This window comes from Sus scrofa, chromosome 7, assembly GCF_000003025.6.
Source record: "Sus scrofa isolate TJ Tabasco breed Duroc chromosome 7, Sscrofa11.1, whole genome shotgun sequence".
Taxonomy (NCBI): domain Eukaryota; kingdom Metazoa; phylum Chordata; class Mammalia; order Artiodactyla; family Suidae; genus Sus; species Sus scrofa.
The window spans coordinates 27,088,148-27,106,521 of record NC_010449.5 but is presented as its reverse complement, the minus strand read 5'-3'; the positions used below and the strand labels follow the sequence as shown (position 1 = coordinate 27,106,521).

Below are 18,374 nucleotides of genomic sequence, written 5' to 3'. Positions count from 1 at the left end.
GAGGTGGAAGAGAAAGGCCGTGAGGCCTGGTCTCGACAGCAGCACAATTTCATTTCCTAAAAAGTGATTTTGTTGCAAAGGATGGTGACGCTGAGTGTGTGCCAGGCTGGCTGTGGTCAGGGTGGAACAGAGACAATAAACACACTTACCTATTTCTTTGTGGTCAGGACTGAGAGACAGACCTAGGCTTTTGTCTGAGTTACAAAGCAAAAGCCACTTTTAAAAATATCCCCACCCTTTTTCACTAGTCTTCAAGTTATTAGAACAGCTTTTCAGTTATGTGCCATTTCCTCTTTTGTTGTGTTTCGTTGAGGTGAATCATCATGAAAACTAAATAGAGAGAGAGGAAAAAAAAAAGAAAACAAACATCTCGACCATCATAGAAAAGACACTTCAAACACTGCAAAATCGCCCACGTTGGCTCGCTGATTCAATGCTTATTGAAGGCAGCTTTATTGATAGGCAATTACAAACACGATGCCCCTTTTATTGTTCCTTAGATAGTACAAGAATGTTTTAAGCAAACAATTTTTTTTTTTAACCAAAAGTTGCTGAATCAACACAAAGATTTTTAGGAGTATTCCAAGATAGTATTTGATTTCAAATTCCCTGAGAGGGACATTAAATGGTCTTTACCCTCTGGATGTGCTGGATGGTAGGTAAATAGTTACACTTTCGAATCTTTAGTTCTCATAATTACCATGGAGGAGTGTTCAGGAAACTAGGTTATAGTTTTCGAAGTATGAAAAGAAATATTGAAAAATAATTCCTTTGAATGTTGCCTTGTGCTAGAGGATATATCCATCAGTGGCTGGGATGGAGACCCAGCTTATTTAGAGATGACTTATGCAGAGTAGGTCACATAAATTTATTTCTTTGTAACTCAGGGAAAAAAAAATTAAACGAAATGATTTTAGTTTCTTTTATCTAGTAGTTTGGATGAATTCTGAAGATATTTGGCCAGGATAACCAGCAAAAAATGGACCTATGAACCAGGCAAACCTCTATTTACTTTGTGCATGTTTGTAAAATACACTTATTATCATTATTGCTCTACCTTAAATCATAGAACCAGTCAGTCAGTACATTCTCACATCCTTATTACATTAATTATACCTCCTCACTTATAACACTCTACTACCATCTCATCCTTGCTTAGAATTTTATTTCTCTCTCCCGTCCCGGACCTTCTATTCATAACCATTCTTACAACATAGGAAATAAAAATAAAACTCATCCAACACCACTGAAAGCAACTAATGCATCAGGGATAACAACTCAGCATCAAGAGCCTAACTAAAAATGGACAGACTACAGTCTGGTTTCCTGGAAACTTTCACATCAGGTTTCTGGCCAATTCAGAAAAAGAGAGCTTCAGTTTTATTATTTCAGCTGCTGGATAACCTGCTATGTCTCTGATACACTGAACTGATGCTTTTATTTCATCACACGACTCTGGTATTACAAAAATAACAAGTCCTTTGCTTACGAAAAATAAAAGGAGGAACAGGGTTGGATCCTAAGACTTGGGAATGTGATTGAATGTAAGCTTCAAACACAAGGAAAATGAAATAATTTTCCAGTTGGGAAATACAGAGAAATCAAGTATTCTAGGAGCACCTGCTTTAGTAGTTGGATTAAAGAGTGGGTTTCACTCACAGGTGAAAGATGATAGGCGTTCTTTTGATTCTTTATATTTTCACGTGTTTCCATTATCAATGCAGGATGTTCCCAGGTTGTAAAACCTTCACCAGCCATTAAGTTCCAGGCTCCCTACCAATTTTTGTCAGAAATTCTGGAATTCCAAAATTTCAATGGTCTTTGTTTATTGACCTAACTGTTGAAGCAGAAAATAAAACAGCAGTGCACCCAGGAACCTGGGTAGCCCGAATATTTATATTCTCTGAGTATTTAGATATCCAAAATGTAGAAAATATGTTAAGCGGTTAATTTCAAATGATTTGTTCATTTTAGCACATCTCCAGATTCACCTCTAGAAAGCCACTGCCAAGTTTTCTGTGCACCAATATTTTATCAAGCTCTGATGGATGAAAAAATCCTCTAGTTTCAGCATCTTTCTTCATTCGTCCATGATAAAATATGATAATTGATTGATTTTTATTGCATTCCAGCCTTAGCCCTACCCTCCCATTCACAATACCTCTAGGATCAACGGGAGACACATCTCTTAATTGAACATTAAGGAATTTTGCCTGCTTTCCCACTTATGACCTGTAATCCATAATGCATCACTTTTTTCTCTCAAAATTCACAATACGCTACAAGTTTCTCATTGTATGAGACTATATATTTATGCCAAACTGAAAGATGTTACAGTCACCCTCACATAAGCTTTGGACATTGTAGCCAAAATAACTTATTAAAAATAAAAACTTAATTTTTGCCAATGGTGCTGCTAGGACAAAAGTCTATGTATAGGTTGTCCTTTGGCGACTTAAGAGCTCAATGGTGTGACTTGCTCCATAAACTGGCTTCTCACACAACTTTAATTTTCAGCCTGGGCCAGTAAAGAATCAAGGAGAAGATCTGCTTTGTACTTGGAGAAGCTCCTCATGCCCTGTGTGGGGTGAGGAAAGAGTAATGTTTTTACATTAATAATGTCTTATTCTCAACCTACAATGATTTAGCCTTTACCCAGTGTTGCCATTAAATACCCAGAGATTGAACTTTTCATAAAGGGCAATGATATAAAATTGTTCCACAAAGTATACTATATGAACCACTTTTCACAGTTCGAATAAAATATTTTAAATATAAATATTCTAACTCTAACAATAACCTATCTACACAAGTTAGGAGAGGATGGGATTCATGAAAACCCAATTATGGTGTCAATAGATCTCATGTTTAACCATTTAAATAGTTTGTTTTATTTTTCAAAATCCATTTGCAGATAACCCATAATTGTTAGGCCCTTCTCCTCCAAAACAAATGAACTATCAAAGAATAAAATGATAAATTATAAGAAAGGAAAATATATGCCATTTACTACAATCATTCCCTTACTCCCAAACTTGGCAAACATATGAGAAAAATGATATGGAGTAGATATAGTCTAATTTGCAAAGCTACTTTGGAACAGGTGAAATTTAAACATATATAATAGAACAGGCACATATTATCTTAAGATTTCTATATGAAATGAATGTGTTAGGTTTTTAATTAAGAAATCAAGATTGATGTGAAATGGTAAACAATAGCATTTACCATCAGGAGAATCCATTAATTCTGCTATTGCCAAATCGAAGAATTACAAATGTTTCCTTCATTCTTGTAGAGCAGCAGGTTAAGGATCTGGCATTGTCACTGCAGTGGCTGGGGTTGCTGCTGTAGCCACTGCTGTGGTGCTCATTTGATCCCTCACCTGGGAACTTCCACATGAGACGGGCAGCCACAAAAAGAAACAAACAAAAGCAGAAGAAATTAAATTATTGTTATTGGTTGCATAACCTTTAGGCTGTATATGCTTTAAGTTAATGATCTTTACAGACATGGTTTCATTTGGTGTTCTTCTGAGGGCCTACATGAAAGTCAAGTTTGCCTTCAGTCATCTTGGTGTAGTTTTTAGAGTGAGGGTAAGAGTTGCAATTCCTTTAATAGGGGACCAAAATGCAAATGCTTCTAGGAGAAACAACAACATGATTTACATTTACACTATAAGTTAAATGACTGATGTCAGTTCCTTCTCTGAGAGTAAAATTTTGTGATAGGAAGTATTTTGAGGGGCCTGAGGCAGGCAGGAGGGGATCACCTGCTAAACCAAAAGCATCAACTGGTCAGCCCCTGGGTGGAATCCCTGTTACTTTACAGTCAGACTTTGTCTTAAGCTTTATGATTTTCTCATGGGATTCCTTTCGAAGTCCTTTACTCAGGCATGTATAGGAAAAGAAACAGCACTGAAATACAGAATTAAATCTTAAGTCCTTATGGATGTAAACGGATTTCCATTTAAAAATAAAGCCTATAAAGGAATATCTTAAACTTCCTAAAGAAAAATAGAGCAAGAGTAAAATAACCTTTTATATGTGAAATCTCTTACAAAAGCTTCGTGTGTACTGAAGTGGAGATGCACAATCTCAAATGTGGGTGTAACCGCTCTACATTTAGGAAAGATGCCTCGATGGGAGTGCCTACCACAAGTGATGTCTGCCACCCAGTGGCCGCTGAAATAAATGGTTTCTTTGTTGCCTCTGGCCTTGCATTTTGCTTAAAAAAAAAAAAAAAAATCGACAGAGAGGTAGATGATGCCACACCAGCAACTGAAAACACCAAGACATCTGCCTCGATGTATCTGAAAAGACGCCGCTGTAGTAAATGGTACATATTTTCCTTTCCGCGAGCTCACAGATTAACCGCGACGCACATCTGCCCTTCCCGCGAGCCCAAGGCTCCCCGGGTTCAGATGCTGACGGGCACCGACGACACTGAGCTGGCGCGGGACTCCCGGGTCACGTGGTTGGGCATGGCCAGAGTGCAGCATGATACGCCTACGGTGGCCTCCGGTAGCTCGTCGTCCTCCGTCCACTCGTTGAGCTCGGGGTTGAAGCACTGGATGCACTTCTTGTACTTCCTCTCGCCCTCGTTCCATCCTCCCACCAGGTAGGCGCGGCCGTGCAGCGCTGAGGCGCCCGCAGTGCTCACGCCCACGGGCAGCGGCGCCGCGTAGCTCCACTGACCGGTGGCGGGGCTGAAGCCCTCCACGGTCAGCACGTCCACGCGCTCGCCGCGCGGCCCCACCTGGCTGCCGCCCATCACGTACACGCGCTCGCCCAGCGCCACCGCGCAGTGCCAGCCCCGCGGCGTGCTAAGCGCCGGCAGCTCTTGCCACGCATCGCGGGCCGGGTCATAAGCGCACACGGAGCGCGAGTACGCGCCGCCGATGTAGCCGCCGGTCACTAGCACGCGGCCGTCGGCTACTGCGCTGGCGTGGCAGCAGCGCGCCACTTCCAGGGGCGCCTTGGGCTGCCACTGGTTGGCTGAGGGCACGTAGCACTCGAGCGAGGCCAGGCTCCCCTCGGCGTTGCGGCCGCCCACGGCGTAGAGGAGCCCGTTGAACACGCTCAGGCTGAAGTGCGTGCGTTTCTGGTTCATGCTGGCCAGGTGGATCCAGGTGTTGAAGCGGGGGTCGTATCTGGAAGTGGCAGAGGAAGTGTGACAGCCTTGTTGGCAGCAGCCGGGGGAACCCAGGCGATGCCACCCGCCAGACTGTGGGAACCTGGACACCATCCCTGTGGAGAGGCCCGGGACCCAGAGCAGCTCCTTGCCTTGGAGGCTGCTGATGTTCTCTTAACCAGTAAATCAAGTGTGACAGTTGGGAGAGGAAGGGCAGGCATGGGTGATGGCCCTCTCCTCCTGTTTATAAAACCATTTCCTTTATCAGGCCACTCCGGAGACCAACCCTAAAGACGGACCTCCAGTCCATATTCAGATACCCATCATCCAGCAGGATTTAGGGGAATGCATGTGGAAGAGCAGTGAAGCCGGGCGGGTGTTCGTGGAATCAGGGAAGGGAACACGGCCACATTAAGGTCAATTCCACGTATCTTCAGACACCAGCCAGCCCTAGCTCAGTCTTACGCCTGAATCAAGATAGGAGTTGACTAATTGGATTTCTCCATTTCTCACAAACCGCATCTTTTTTATACACCTCTGCTGGCCATTGCCATAGTAAAGCTAAATCACTGAGTTTTCTATCCTCTGTTAAAATGAGAACAATAGAACTCATGTCCAAACGCATCACCAAAGCCTTAACTTTTGATGCTTCTCTATTTTCTCTTACTAATAGATCCTATTTTCTTTTAGTATAGGGATATACATTTTTTTTCAGTGTTCAGCCTTTCAGTTATTTTACCATAAACACTGAAGTCAGTACTGCAAAAACAATGACTTAGTTATCAGCAGGAGGAACATAAGCACTGGTAGTAAATGAATGCTTTTCTGGTTTCCGTAGTTCTGAGTGTTGTAGACGCAGGACTGACTCCCATCTGTTTTATGTTCATTCGTGTTTGTCTCATTTCACCTCCAAATTGAAACTATCAATTAAAGGCCAAAAATGAATTAATTGTTTAGATTCATTTAAATGACACAATACATGTAATGAAATAATACTTTTTTTTATAATTTACTAGATGAATTTCCAGATCTTGCTCATTAGTTATGTTTGACTTTGAACCACTACCATGATAGGAGCATGATTTTCTGAATATTTCATGGATATGGAGATTTAAATTTTTTTATTATACAAAAATAACCTGCATTTGAATTCCATGTTCTGCAGGATTTATTATGCTTTACTCTTTGTACATGGAACAAAAATATTGATGGCATTCAGTCTTTAAAGAAATATGTAAAATTAATTTGCTGCCACATTTTTAATGATCTCATTCTAGTGCCAGTTATGAATTGGCAGTCATCAGTAAAGGTCACTTAAAAGAAATTTTGTATCATTTTAGTCTCTCTTACAATTTAGTGTTAAAAACTAAATTTGCACCCATCTTCTTTCAAAAAGGCAGGGTGTTGTGAAGAGCTCGCTGACCAGAAATGAGAAAATGTGAGTTCCACTTACCAGCACTGTCACTTCTCTGAGTGACAGATTTCTCACATGTAAAATCAGAATCATCATACCTCTCTTCTCGCTTCATAGACGTGTTGAGAAATTTAGAGTGTATAATATATGTGAGTGCACTTTATATAATGGGGAGTGTTTTGTATATGTAATGTATTCTTACTATTGATTGAGCCCATGAACTAAGCTAACAGGCTGATTAATTTCTTTCTATGTCAGGGCAATTTCCTCATAATATTGAACCATTTCCATTCCTAATAAAAAATCTAGTACCTGCAGAAATTGCTGACTGCATGCTTGGCTTGATTTCTTGCATCATTCTGGTCTTCACCACCGGCCACATAAAGGAATCCATCCATCACAGCCACACACTGATTAAAACTCTTGGCTGGCATCTCTGTAAGTTTGCTCCATCCATATTCAGGGTCTCTGTACAAAACATCTCTACTAAGGGACTTCTCAGTAAGGCCTGGACGGCCCCCTACAGTGACAAGGACACGACAGCCCCCTCGGATTCTCGTGCGTCTAGACTGCAACGTGTTTTGATGATAGGGAAGTAAGTGGTAGTTCATAGCATCTACAAGAAGCTTGTGACAGTCAGCATCTTGCATCATTCTTGGTACTGACTGAACATAATTGACCAGGTCTTGTGCAGAGATGGTACCAAAGCGAATATTGCTCAAAAGATCGGCAGCGTATTTCACTCTCTTTTGGTCAGATTCTAACCATTTCATTGCAATCTGGAATGCTACTATTTCAGAAGGCAACTGTAAGTCATCATCTATAAGAAGTTCGTTAATTTGCTCAAATGTGAGTTTCATAAACTGATCTGATTCTGCAAATTCAAGGAAGTTATCCCGGATGAATTTTTGGGCGGCCGCCTTTGCGTTTCTCAGGGAGTACGTTTCGGCAATGTTAGCAATGTACATGCAGTTCTCAACACTCATCTCTTGAATCAGAAAATCACTGCACATCTTGACAAGGGTATGGATCTGAAGATAAACAGCAGCAGAAAGAATGCTTCCTATGGTATACAAGGAGAGAGTCAGCTTTCCAGTGTAGGCATATGCGATGACAGTGGCCAGGCCCAGTGGTGAGATATCATTGAGATCCACCCTTTGGGTAGATGGATCTTTCTTTAGGATGTTGTAAAAGTACTCACTGCATGAAGCCATCACTGACTTGTGAACGTCAAAGGATTTGGTTTTGGTGCCGATGACTAAGTCGCAAAGAAAGTTCTCCTGCCTCATTTTACTTAAACCTTCCAAGAGGTTTGGGCCATAAGAAGCATCTGTTAATTCAGAAGAAATGCAGCTAAGGCCATTGCCTCCCTCTAGGAGCCCGTTCAAAGCATTAAGTTTGTGGAGGGGACTGTCTTCTACAATGATGGTCATCTCATTGACGTCACCCTTGTTTTTCTTGACAGTCTTCTTTTTGGGGGCCATGTTGGTAAATACACTGTCACAGGCAAGAGCTTACTAAAAAAAATAAAAGAAAAAAAAAGCATGTTTTTATTTCAATTGTGCTTTGGACTTTGAAGTGCTGCATTTAGAAACGTTCCTTTTTTATAAGATAGTAGTTTTGGAATGGCATAATGTATATTGATTAATTCTTAAAAATACATTTAAAGGCTCACATTAAACTAGATGCACATCTTACTGACAGTTTACTTCAGCATCAATCATTGTAGGTAATTCTAGAAAGGTTCATATTAGCAAACAAGACCTCTCAATATCTATAATGCCAAGTAATTCTCTGGTCTAGCTGTTCAGTAATTATGGAATAATAATTGAACATCACTTTAAGGGCTCAGTTTATATTCAGGAAAAAGTGAATTATAATTACTTTGAAGTTTTTCTCAATAAAATACTACAATACTAAAATTCAGGAATTCACGTTAAATGTAGGATATATATTAGAATAAATGTGGCTAACAATCAGTGGATAAGGACTTGTAATGATGAATTAGTTTGGGCTTCCTACTCTACATAGTCACTTAAATAATTTCCAGAAGAATTAAATATCTAAATGATACACACACACACACACACACACACACACACACACACACAGACTTACACAAGAACTAGAATGTAGTCTTTAAAAAATCTGAAAGTAGGAAAAATGCTCTTAAGCATAACATACAATCCAGAAGCCATCAAGGAAAAGACTGAAATATCTTAATATTAAAAAAAATGACAACAATCTATAAAACACCAACTATTTAAAAGACAAGCTGCAGACTGTGAAGACAAAAATGTATAACATTTTTGACAGATAAATGGTTAGAGTGAAGTTAACACGGTATTTAAAGAGCTCCTACAATTAATAAGTAAAAAGTAATCCAACTAAAAAATGAGCAAAGACTATAACTAGGTAACTAGGTTGTTTACAGAAAATACAAACAGTTAAATGTTTTTAAAGCTAAACTAATAATAATCAGGGAATTGTTAACTGAAATTTAGGGAGGCTTTTTATTTTTGTGGTCAAATTTTGCTTATCAATTGGTTAAAATATTTTAAAATATTCAGAGTATCAGATGTTGGTGTGGTACATTGTTAATGGGATTATAATTGATATAGTTTTTTGAATAATAATTTAGCAGTCTATCAAATATAAAAACTATTCTTATGCTTTGACACTAGAGTTCTAAATCTACTCATGTGCCTCTTAGAAATATATTTACATGGGTGCTGACATATTAGGGACAGTAACCATTACCTGTAATCAATGTCATAAATATTTGAACCAGTTTTTTAACCTATATGATGTGTGGATTTAGCTCTATGATGTAACTCTGAACATCTCTGATTTTAAATTGCTACATAGTCCTTCAATATCATAGATTACATTATTTTAGCTCTTCTCAAAATATTGGGCCTACTCATGGATGTGGATAAAATCTATAGATGGATTTTATCTACTGCCATGTAACATTTACTTTCTTGTGAAATTACTGATGTTGCATTTTTTTTCCATTTTTAAAGTAACAAAATCAGTGTGTGTAATTCAACAATTCAGTTCGTGGAATTACAAATAATTGTATACTGATACAATACAAATAATCGAAATTACAGATGACTATGTATGCTTATGCAAACTTATATCTGCATAGTTTGAGCAGTGATGTAAACCAACTGGTAAACCACTTCTGTAGGGGGAAAAAAAAAGCCCTTATTTGTTGGTGTTTTTTAAGAATTTAATTTGTTTTTATTTAAAGTGTTTTTATTACAGTTGATTTACAACGTCCTGTCAATTTCTAAAAGCCCTTATTTGTGAGGTGCTGATTTCTTTGATACAAATACACTCAACATGATTGGTTTCAAGCTATCAACAACCAGCTCGCTACATTCCTGAAAATGTAAAAAGGTTCTCATGAGCCAGTACAAGTCAGTTCCAGCATACCACTAAGAGAGAACTTATATCAAAACAAGTTTATGCCATATTACTCAGCAATTTACTTTTATCGCTTGAATGTGCTCATGTACATCTTTCTGTATTAGCACACACATAAATTTACCTCATTCTCTCTAACAGCCACATAGATCCCACAGTAGGGATATATAAAATGCATGCAATCATCCTCTTGTTGATGGATATTTAGGGGTTTAGGGGTTTTTAAAGTTTTTGAGGGTGGTGGTGGTGGTGGTGGGTGTGTGTGTGTGTGTGTACATATGTGTGTCTGTTTTAAGCCTCACTGTTGAGTTCATTCTGAGGGGTAAAACTTAGCTTTGATCCCCCTTGAAAGTTTTCAATTTAATTACTGGAATATATGTTGAAAAATTCCATAATTGTGTTTGTTGCTGTTCCTTTCCAAGTGGAAGGAAAGTAGCAAGTAGGTAGAAAGTAGAGAAGGTCTGTCTCTTTGCCAGGGCTTTTGTCTTCCTCATTAAGCTCCAGCTGTCATATTCATATTTATATTTGTTCATAAGACTGCAGCACATTTGTCCTTCCTCATTCTTTCTTGTAAGCAAGGCTACATGCATCCTTACCTTGTGAAATAGATTTTCAACCCACTCCCATTTTAGTCTTCAAATCCCTTTGATTTATGTGGTGAGTGTCCCCTTGCTGGATTTTTCTGGGGAAAATTTTTAAAATTTTGTTTGGCAAGCAGTTATCAGACACCTACTGCTGTGTGGGCAGCACTGTTCTGGGAATGATGGGGCAATACAATGAGTAATTTATGGTTAGAGAGACGAAAACGACACGTGCAGAATGACAACAAGAAAGTAGCTAAGCACAGCATAGTAACTTCAAAAATAAAACAAAACCCAGCATTTTCTACCAGTAGGAGCATAAATGTCCTTTTGGAAGAAGCCTATTTTCCTGGAGGAATCTCTATGGGCAATTTTTTATTCATGTAGACATAAGGATTATAACTACTCATTGTTTTGGATGAAATCCTAAACCTGAGGATTGATCCGAATGCTTCAGACCGAGATGCTAAATGTTTTGTTCATCCATCATGAAGAGATCATTTCATTGGTAGCATATAGGGGTGGATATTTCAATGACTGATAAGATAAGTCCCCTATGGCCTCATGCCCCACCTCTGGAGCTGAGTTCCAGAGGCTCCCCTGGGGTACCTTGTGTAAAACTTCAGTTGCTGGATGGTAGTAAAACACAGGACATCCTGGAAAGAACTGAAGGGGTGGGAGGGATTTGGGTTGGCTGTTTACCAATTCGGTACAGAAGGATCTCAGTATTTAACAACTGGGATACATGATACTGAAACATACTAGGACAAGGTGTAATTCTTTTGAAATCATTTTGATTTTAAGGTTCTTTTTGTTTCTTTTGGTGAAAATGGAAGTTTCTGGAGCAAAGAGAGAATCCAGCCTCAACAACCTAAAGATATATATGCTGAGGCTAAGGAGACAAAGGCCAGCAGGCAATTCTAAACGAAGGAGTAACTGGTGGACTCAAGAGCGATAATATCTGATATCCAGTTTTAAATCTTTTTATACATTGTTGTTCTCATATATCATCCTTCATTGAGGTGTTCTCAAGGATCAGTAATAAAGATTGATCAATTGCTGGCTAGCTCACTCTTCACCTTTAGGAATATCATGTTGTATAGCTGTGAAGACCTCAGTCTCTGAAGAAGACTGCCTGGGTTTAAAAACCAGCCCTTGCCTCCACCACTGGTAAAAAAGCCAAGTAAAGCTTCTTTTTGATAGATGGTCCCTGTAAGCTGGAAGGTAGTGGAGAGAGTGCGGCGAAAAGTAGAGAAAACTACCCGGAGATGCTAAAGAGTGTAATAAAAGGGGCGATGGTTTTGTAGGGGAGTCGAGAGGTGGGGAAAAAGAATAGTATAGGATGAACTCCCCTTTCCCCGCCTTTCTTGGAAAGGGATGGCTTTTTGGCTGAGTAGGCTGCAGGTGGTACTGCACAGGGCAGCTGCACCTCCACTGGAAACTGTTGCTGACTTGAAGAACCGGAGGACAGAGTTTGTGGTGAAGGCATTCACTGGAGAGTGAGATGGGAATTCTGGAAAAGAGAGATCCATGAACAGGAAGCCCGGTGGAAACGTAAACCTTCAGGAATGAATGAAGAGCATTGGGGGTGATAAATATAAAGAACTAGTTTTTCTCTAAAGCTCTTTAAAATACATTTGACTCTTCAAAAATGATAACATTGTCTTAGGGAATTCATAATATATGTAGATGTATGCTATACCATAAAGGATGAGGGGATAGTGGTAAATGAATCTATACAGTTGCTATATTTTCTGTGTTTTACGTGAAGTGATGCAATAGCTTATGTAGCCTGCAAAAATTTAGCTTTGCATGTTGTAATCTCTAGAGTGGTGCTGTCCAATCCAATAGAAATATAATATGAGCCACATAGGTAATTAAAACACTTCCAGTGGCCACATTAAAAAGGTAAAAAGAAACAGATGGAATTAATGTTCATAATATATTTTATTCAACCTAATATATACAAAATATTTCAACACGTAACTGCTATAAAGTTATTAATGTGATACTTTACATTCCCCTTTTTTCATACTAAGTCTTCAAAATCCATGGTGTATTTTATACTTAACAGCATGTTTCATTTTGGACTAGTCACATTTCAAGTGTTTAATAGCCATATGGGACTGATAACTATGGCATTGGACAGCAGAGACCTCAGAATAACCACTTAAAGAATGCAAAATATAGCTGAAAACCAAATAGATTAAATTTAAATGGAATTCAAAAGACTGCAGGAAAGTTGGAACAGGAACAAAAAAAGGGGAAGGCTTTAAAGGAGAGGAAACGCCTCTTGCTCAAGCAGGTTGGGGTGACTCAGCATGGGATGTGCAGACTAAGATGGCTGGAGAGAGGGAGTCAGGTGGGCAGGCAACATGAGGCCAATACATAAGGGATGCTGGATGCCAGGAATGGTTTGAACTTGATAAGTTGGTATGCAGTCAAGAAGGATTAGGAAATCTCCAGGAAGGAGAGGGCACACTGAGGTCCTAGTGAAATCAGTCCAAGCTCTTCCATGGCTTCCTTCTTTTACTTCCTGTTGCTGTATTCTCTTTCCTCCATAGTCTAGGCTTCCTGCCGCCCCTGGTGTTCCCATGGAAACTCTTGTGACCTTTTTGTCTGAATGTTCTTGCCCTTGTTCCATTTCTCCAGGGCCCTACTGGGTGACACATTAGCTAGTCTGACAAATGAGCTAAGCTTATCCGTCAATGGGAAAATCTACTTTTTCTCCCAGATATGCATTTTTTTGTTTGTTTTGTTTTTTTGTTTTTTTAATCAGTGCTATGATGCACATACAAATTTCTAACAGAATTGCTGCTATGAAACATGCATGTATATTTCTTTAATATTATATTATTTAAATATTTTAATAACAAATCAAATTTATTTAATATTAATTTTATTATTAATATGTTATTTTATTTTTTTAATGGCTGCACCTGTGGCATATGAAAGTTCCTGGGCTAGAGGATGGAATCTGTGTTGCAGCTGCAGCAACGCTGGATCCTTTAACCCACTGCACTGGGCTGGGAAATCAAACCTGCATCTCTATAGTGATGTTAGAATCTTAACCCAGTGTGCCACAGCAGGAACTCCTTAATTAATATTTTAAATATATGTATATTTTTTCTTAATATCAATAGGGCTTTTAGAGCCTCTGAAATCACTGCATAAAGTTAACTGGGTTCTTTAGCTCTTAGATGCAGGAGATCACTTATGAGACTATTGAAATCAGAGCCTGCAGACCACTTTCTGGTGGCCATTTTTCCCTAGCTCTGCTCATAAATTCAGTATTTATTTACTGAAGCTGCCATTACATCCTGTTCCTAGGTCTGTACCTTGGAGGTGAGGCTGTCCTTCCACTTGCCCAAATGTTCTCAGTCTGGGCCATGTTCCTCCAATAACACACTGCAGACCCCTCAGAGGAGTCTGGGACTCAGGACCACTCCTTGGAAGCTGGGCGAGGCTCTCTAGTTTCCAGAGATGTTCACTGCCTCCTACATCCTGAGAAATGGTCTTCCTCGGGCCCTGCTCCTCCATCTCCCAGCCTACAACTGGGGGAGTTTCAAGACTTTCTCTTCATTTTTCCCGAAGCACAAAGGGCTTGATTTGCCCTTCCCACCCAGCGCGGCTCTAATGAGTTGCCCTCTTGGGATCAATGAGAAGAAGACAGGCGCCCTGGGACCTTTAGTGGCCCTGCTGGACAGAGCAGGACACGCTGGACAGAGCAGGTCTAGCCACAGCAGCTGAGGTTGTGTAATGGGATGAGCAGCTATTTGGAGGCACTGCCAGTCCCCTCCTGTCCCTTCCCTTTTTGAGTAAAAGAGGAGACTGCACAGGGTGCAGAAGGTTGTAGAAGGCTTGCGGTGCTACAGGAGCTATCCCTTCATTCTGTGGAGGGGATGTGAGAATTCTCCTTCTTCAGTCCTGGACCCCACAGCCTCCTGCCCTCCCTGCTCTATCCACTATCTCCCAGAGCGGCCTCCTGGGTCCCCTGGAAGAGCTGCCCACTAGAAACTGGGCAGAAGGGCAACAGAAGCATAATCCCTCACTCTCCCCACTGCCCACCACCCACCTTGGCCGCTGTCATTTTTATGATAGTGTCATGTATTCAACACCTGATAACACCTGGGCAGTTATGTGAGCCACCACATTTTCCACGATCTTTTGTATTTGCCAAATTTCAGTATGTTAATAATTAATTCCTAAATATAAAGCCCCAAGCATGAATCTATACTATGTGTTAAACGTAAACTGTTACCTCCATTTCTACCTAAAATAATAATTAGTTAGCTAGCATGTATTACTTGAGGACTTACTGTGTGCCGAGCCAAGGTGAGTACTTTATATTATTTTTGCTTTTAAATTTAAGCATCACAGAAATCCTAACAAGCACAATTTTCATTCTTAAATTTAACCATCACGGAAATCCTAAAAGGCAGGTAATAGTATATTCATTTCACAAATGAAGACATTAAGGTCTGGAGAGAGTTTAAAAAACATATCCAAAGTCATGCAATGTGTTTATAATGTGTAGTGCAGCAAGGATTCAAACCCAGATTGAACCCTGACTCCTTAGAGGGTTCATAAACACAGGGCAGGTTGAAATCTGTAGCCGGTTAAAAAGTGATCTCCTTCCAACATGAGAGGATAGAGACTGAGGTGGAACTCAAATTTATAAAATTAAGGTTTGGATATGGGGACCATGACATGATTCATTATAGCTCCAAAGACTGAAATAGAGGAGCTGTTCTTTTAAATGTAAGACAAATTTGTTTGGGACAATCAGAGCCTCTTTATCCTATTGGGGTGGTAAGGCTATGAAGCTCAAGAGTTTGGATAAGCCAAAAATAGAAGTAGGTTCAGGGAGGTCTTGCATGAATTTGTGGATCAGAGAATCACACACCTTCTTTTCAGTGTTAGGTTGAATATGAATTATTATCATATATTTATCAATTATGTTAGATTTAATAATTATTGTTATCAATTTTTATTTTATTTTATTTTTTGCTTTTTAGGGCTGCACCTGTGGCATATGGAAGTTCCCAGGCTAGAGGTCAAATCAGAGCTATGGCTGCTGGCCTACACCACAGCCATAATAGCCACATGGGATCTGAGCCACGTCTGCGACCTACACCACAGTCACGATGCTGGATCCCCAACCCACTGATCAAGGCCAGGGATCAAACCCTCATCTTCATGGATACTAGTCAGACTTGTTTCCCCTGTGCCACAGTGGGAACTCCCTGAAATTAATCAATTTTTGTTTAAGGACAAGTATTATCAATTTCCCGTGGCTCAGCTTAGCTAGAGGCCTGTTACCTATAAAGTATGCAGAGTCTATGCATAAAGCTAACTTCTATTTTCTGAACCTGGATATAGGACGTTAAGGACCCAATGCGAAAATTGCTGGTTTTGTGTTTTGTTGAAAATTTTAGTAAAATAGCTCTTTCTCTCTTCTAGCCTTGTGTGTGTGTGTGTGTGTGTGTGTGTGTGTGTTAAGGTTGCGGGAAGTGGGGCTGGCAGGGGGCTTGAAAGTCTGTTTTTGTAAGACTGTTGTCTCTTTGGTTCTCACAGAACTGAGAAGTGGGTTTTGGTGTTAATTTTGCTCTAAGCATCTGAAGGACCTGTGGCAAAACATTCCACCTTTTAGGATTTCAGTTTCATCATCTGTCAAGTGAGGAGATGTGTACCTTCAGTTCAAAAATTTTACAGAGAATTAAAGTTGGCTTTTGCTGTCAGAATCATCCAAGTCAGGTCTGTATCACTTCTCCCCTCAAAATAGCCTTTGAAAACCCTAGCATCACCTCATGATCAGATGTAGATAACCAACAGAGACAAGAGATTCTTCACCTGGGAGTCATGCTTTGGGTCTCAGCTGACAAATTTAGCAAATAAAAATATAAGATGTCCAGATAAATTTGGATTTCAGAAAACCCATGAATCACATTGTAGTATATAAGTATATCCCAGTATTCGAGATACACTTATGTTAAAAATTAGTTTGGGGGTTATCTGAAATTCAGTGTTCCTGCGTGTCCTGTATTTTTTCTGGAAACCCTTCTCTGGGTTGGGTTTCATGTGACTCTGTGAATTCTGTGAAAATTTCTGGAATACTATGGAAACGTGTGTGTGTGTTCATGTGTATTTTTTCTATAAAGTGGGCCCACAGCTTTCAGAAGTTCACACAAAGGTCCATAACCCTAAATAGATCCAGAACTTTTGGACTGGAATGATACTGACAAGAAATGGTAACATAATTCTACCCTCTTCTATGAGGGGAAATCCACGTGACAGGATCGCACTTAAGTCCCTCCTGGCCTGAAACAGATTTCAGATGAAAAGCTCCTGGAACCAAGAATCGGTTTATATGTAAGGACGTTCTCTTTCCTACAGCCCTCCACCCCAGCCTCCCGGGAGAGACTCTACCCAGGGCAAGCTGTGAAGCCATGTGTGCCAAAGTGTCACTGTCACTCCCCTGCAGAATGAGCTGGGATCCCAGAACGCCTTTTTGCCAAGGGGGCGTCAGCTGCACTTGCTCCTAGTCCCTGCCACATTCCAGCCACTGCCTGTGTCTGGGCGTCACCTGCCTCCCAGAATAGAAACACCCTGGCCTCTGCCACTTGCCATTTTAAATGAAGTCCAGCTTAAGGGGGCTTTTCCACTTGACTGTTTCATTTCCAAAATGATTTCTAGCATAAAACATGTGTCCCAGTATTGCCGTAGGCGCACATTTGAAACAAAAACTTGTTTTGCAATTACAGTAAAAGCTGTTCTCTTTTGCAGGAGGGATTTCTATTTTGCCCACAGGTTCCCTTTCTGGGAACCCAAAGAATGGTCTGATTTGTTTGTTACCCATTTCAATAAAACGGATTACAATTTTATCTAAGCTGATCTGGTACTAAAAGTTCCAGATGGTTCCTGATAAAAGTGGAGACAAAATTCTAAACTCTACGAACCAAATCTAAAATCTTTACTTTCCTCCCTCCCTTCTCTATAAAACAGAGGAAGAAAAAAACCTACATTAGGCTTTAGAGACTTACAATTATTGTTAGAATGTATAAGTAACTATTTATAAGGCATCTCCAGCATGCATTTCTGTTACTATGACATTCTCCTAATCTAACACATTCCTTAGATTTCAAGAGGGTGTTTTCTGGTTCTCTGCTTCCAATCCAGGACAGGAGGATGTGACCCAGCTGCAGACCACCCTACCGCTGTGGACACACAGACACCCCCCTTCTCCTCAACACCACCCCCCACACACACACACCCCAACCCCGACCCCAGGACTAACCCAATTCGGAGACCGTGGCCCCGGCTCCTTATCCTCCTGTGTGAGTGGCGTCCCCGACTTTAGATGGTGGAGTTTTAGTAGCAGACTCCTTTTGAGAAGCAATCTGTGGAGAGAGAGAGAGAGAGAGAGAGGAAAATCCAGTGGGGAGCCACCAGCAGCCACCTGACACGTCCCAGCAGCAGCAATTTTTAGAGTGACCCTTTGCCATCCCACTGGCTGCAGCCTGTGCTCTGGGCCCTCCTCTCCCTCTTTGGCCTTCAACTTCAGGCCACCCCAGGGCAGAGGGCGGAGCCCAGTGTGGTGGAGAGGGCTTGGGTTTCTTGACCTGCCCAGTGGTTTAAAATCAAAAAAGTCAAGAGCTCATCAAAGTGAAAGTGAGGAAAGAAGATTAATTATGTGGGTAGTTAATTGCTGGAAGCAGGAATTAGAGTGTGTGTACTTGGGAAGAGGAAGGGAAGGTTGTGCCTACAAATGAGCTTCTAGAAAGGTAAATAGCCTGGTTCCCTCAGGTCCT

At 40.4% G+C, this 18,374-nt stretch overlaps 1 protein-coding gene across 1 annotated transcript; it reads right to left on the bottom strand.

Annotated features, from left to right (window-relative positions):
• On the bottom strand, positions 418-18,129 carry KLHL31 (kelch like family member 31). The gene is made up of 3 exons (XM_001929631.5): positions 17,861-18,129; positions 6,860-8,064; positions 418-5,152 (listed from the first exon to the last, which is right to left on the bottom strand). The coding sequence occupies exons 2-3, from the start codon at positions 8,029-8,031 to the stop codon at positions 4,420-4,422; spliced, it is 1,905 nt and encodes a 634-aa protein (XP_001929666.1). The 5' UTR covers positions 8,032-8,064; positions 17,861-18,129; the 3' UTR covers positions 418-4,419.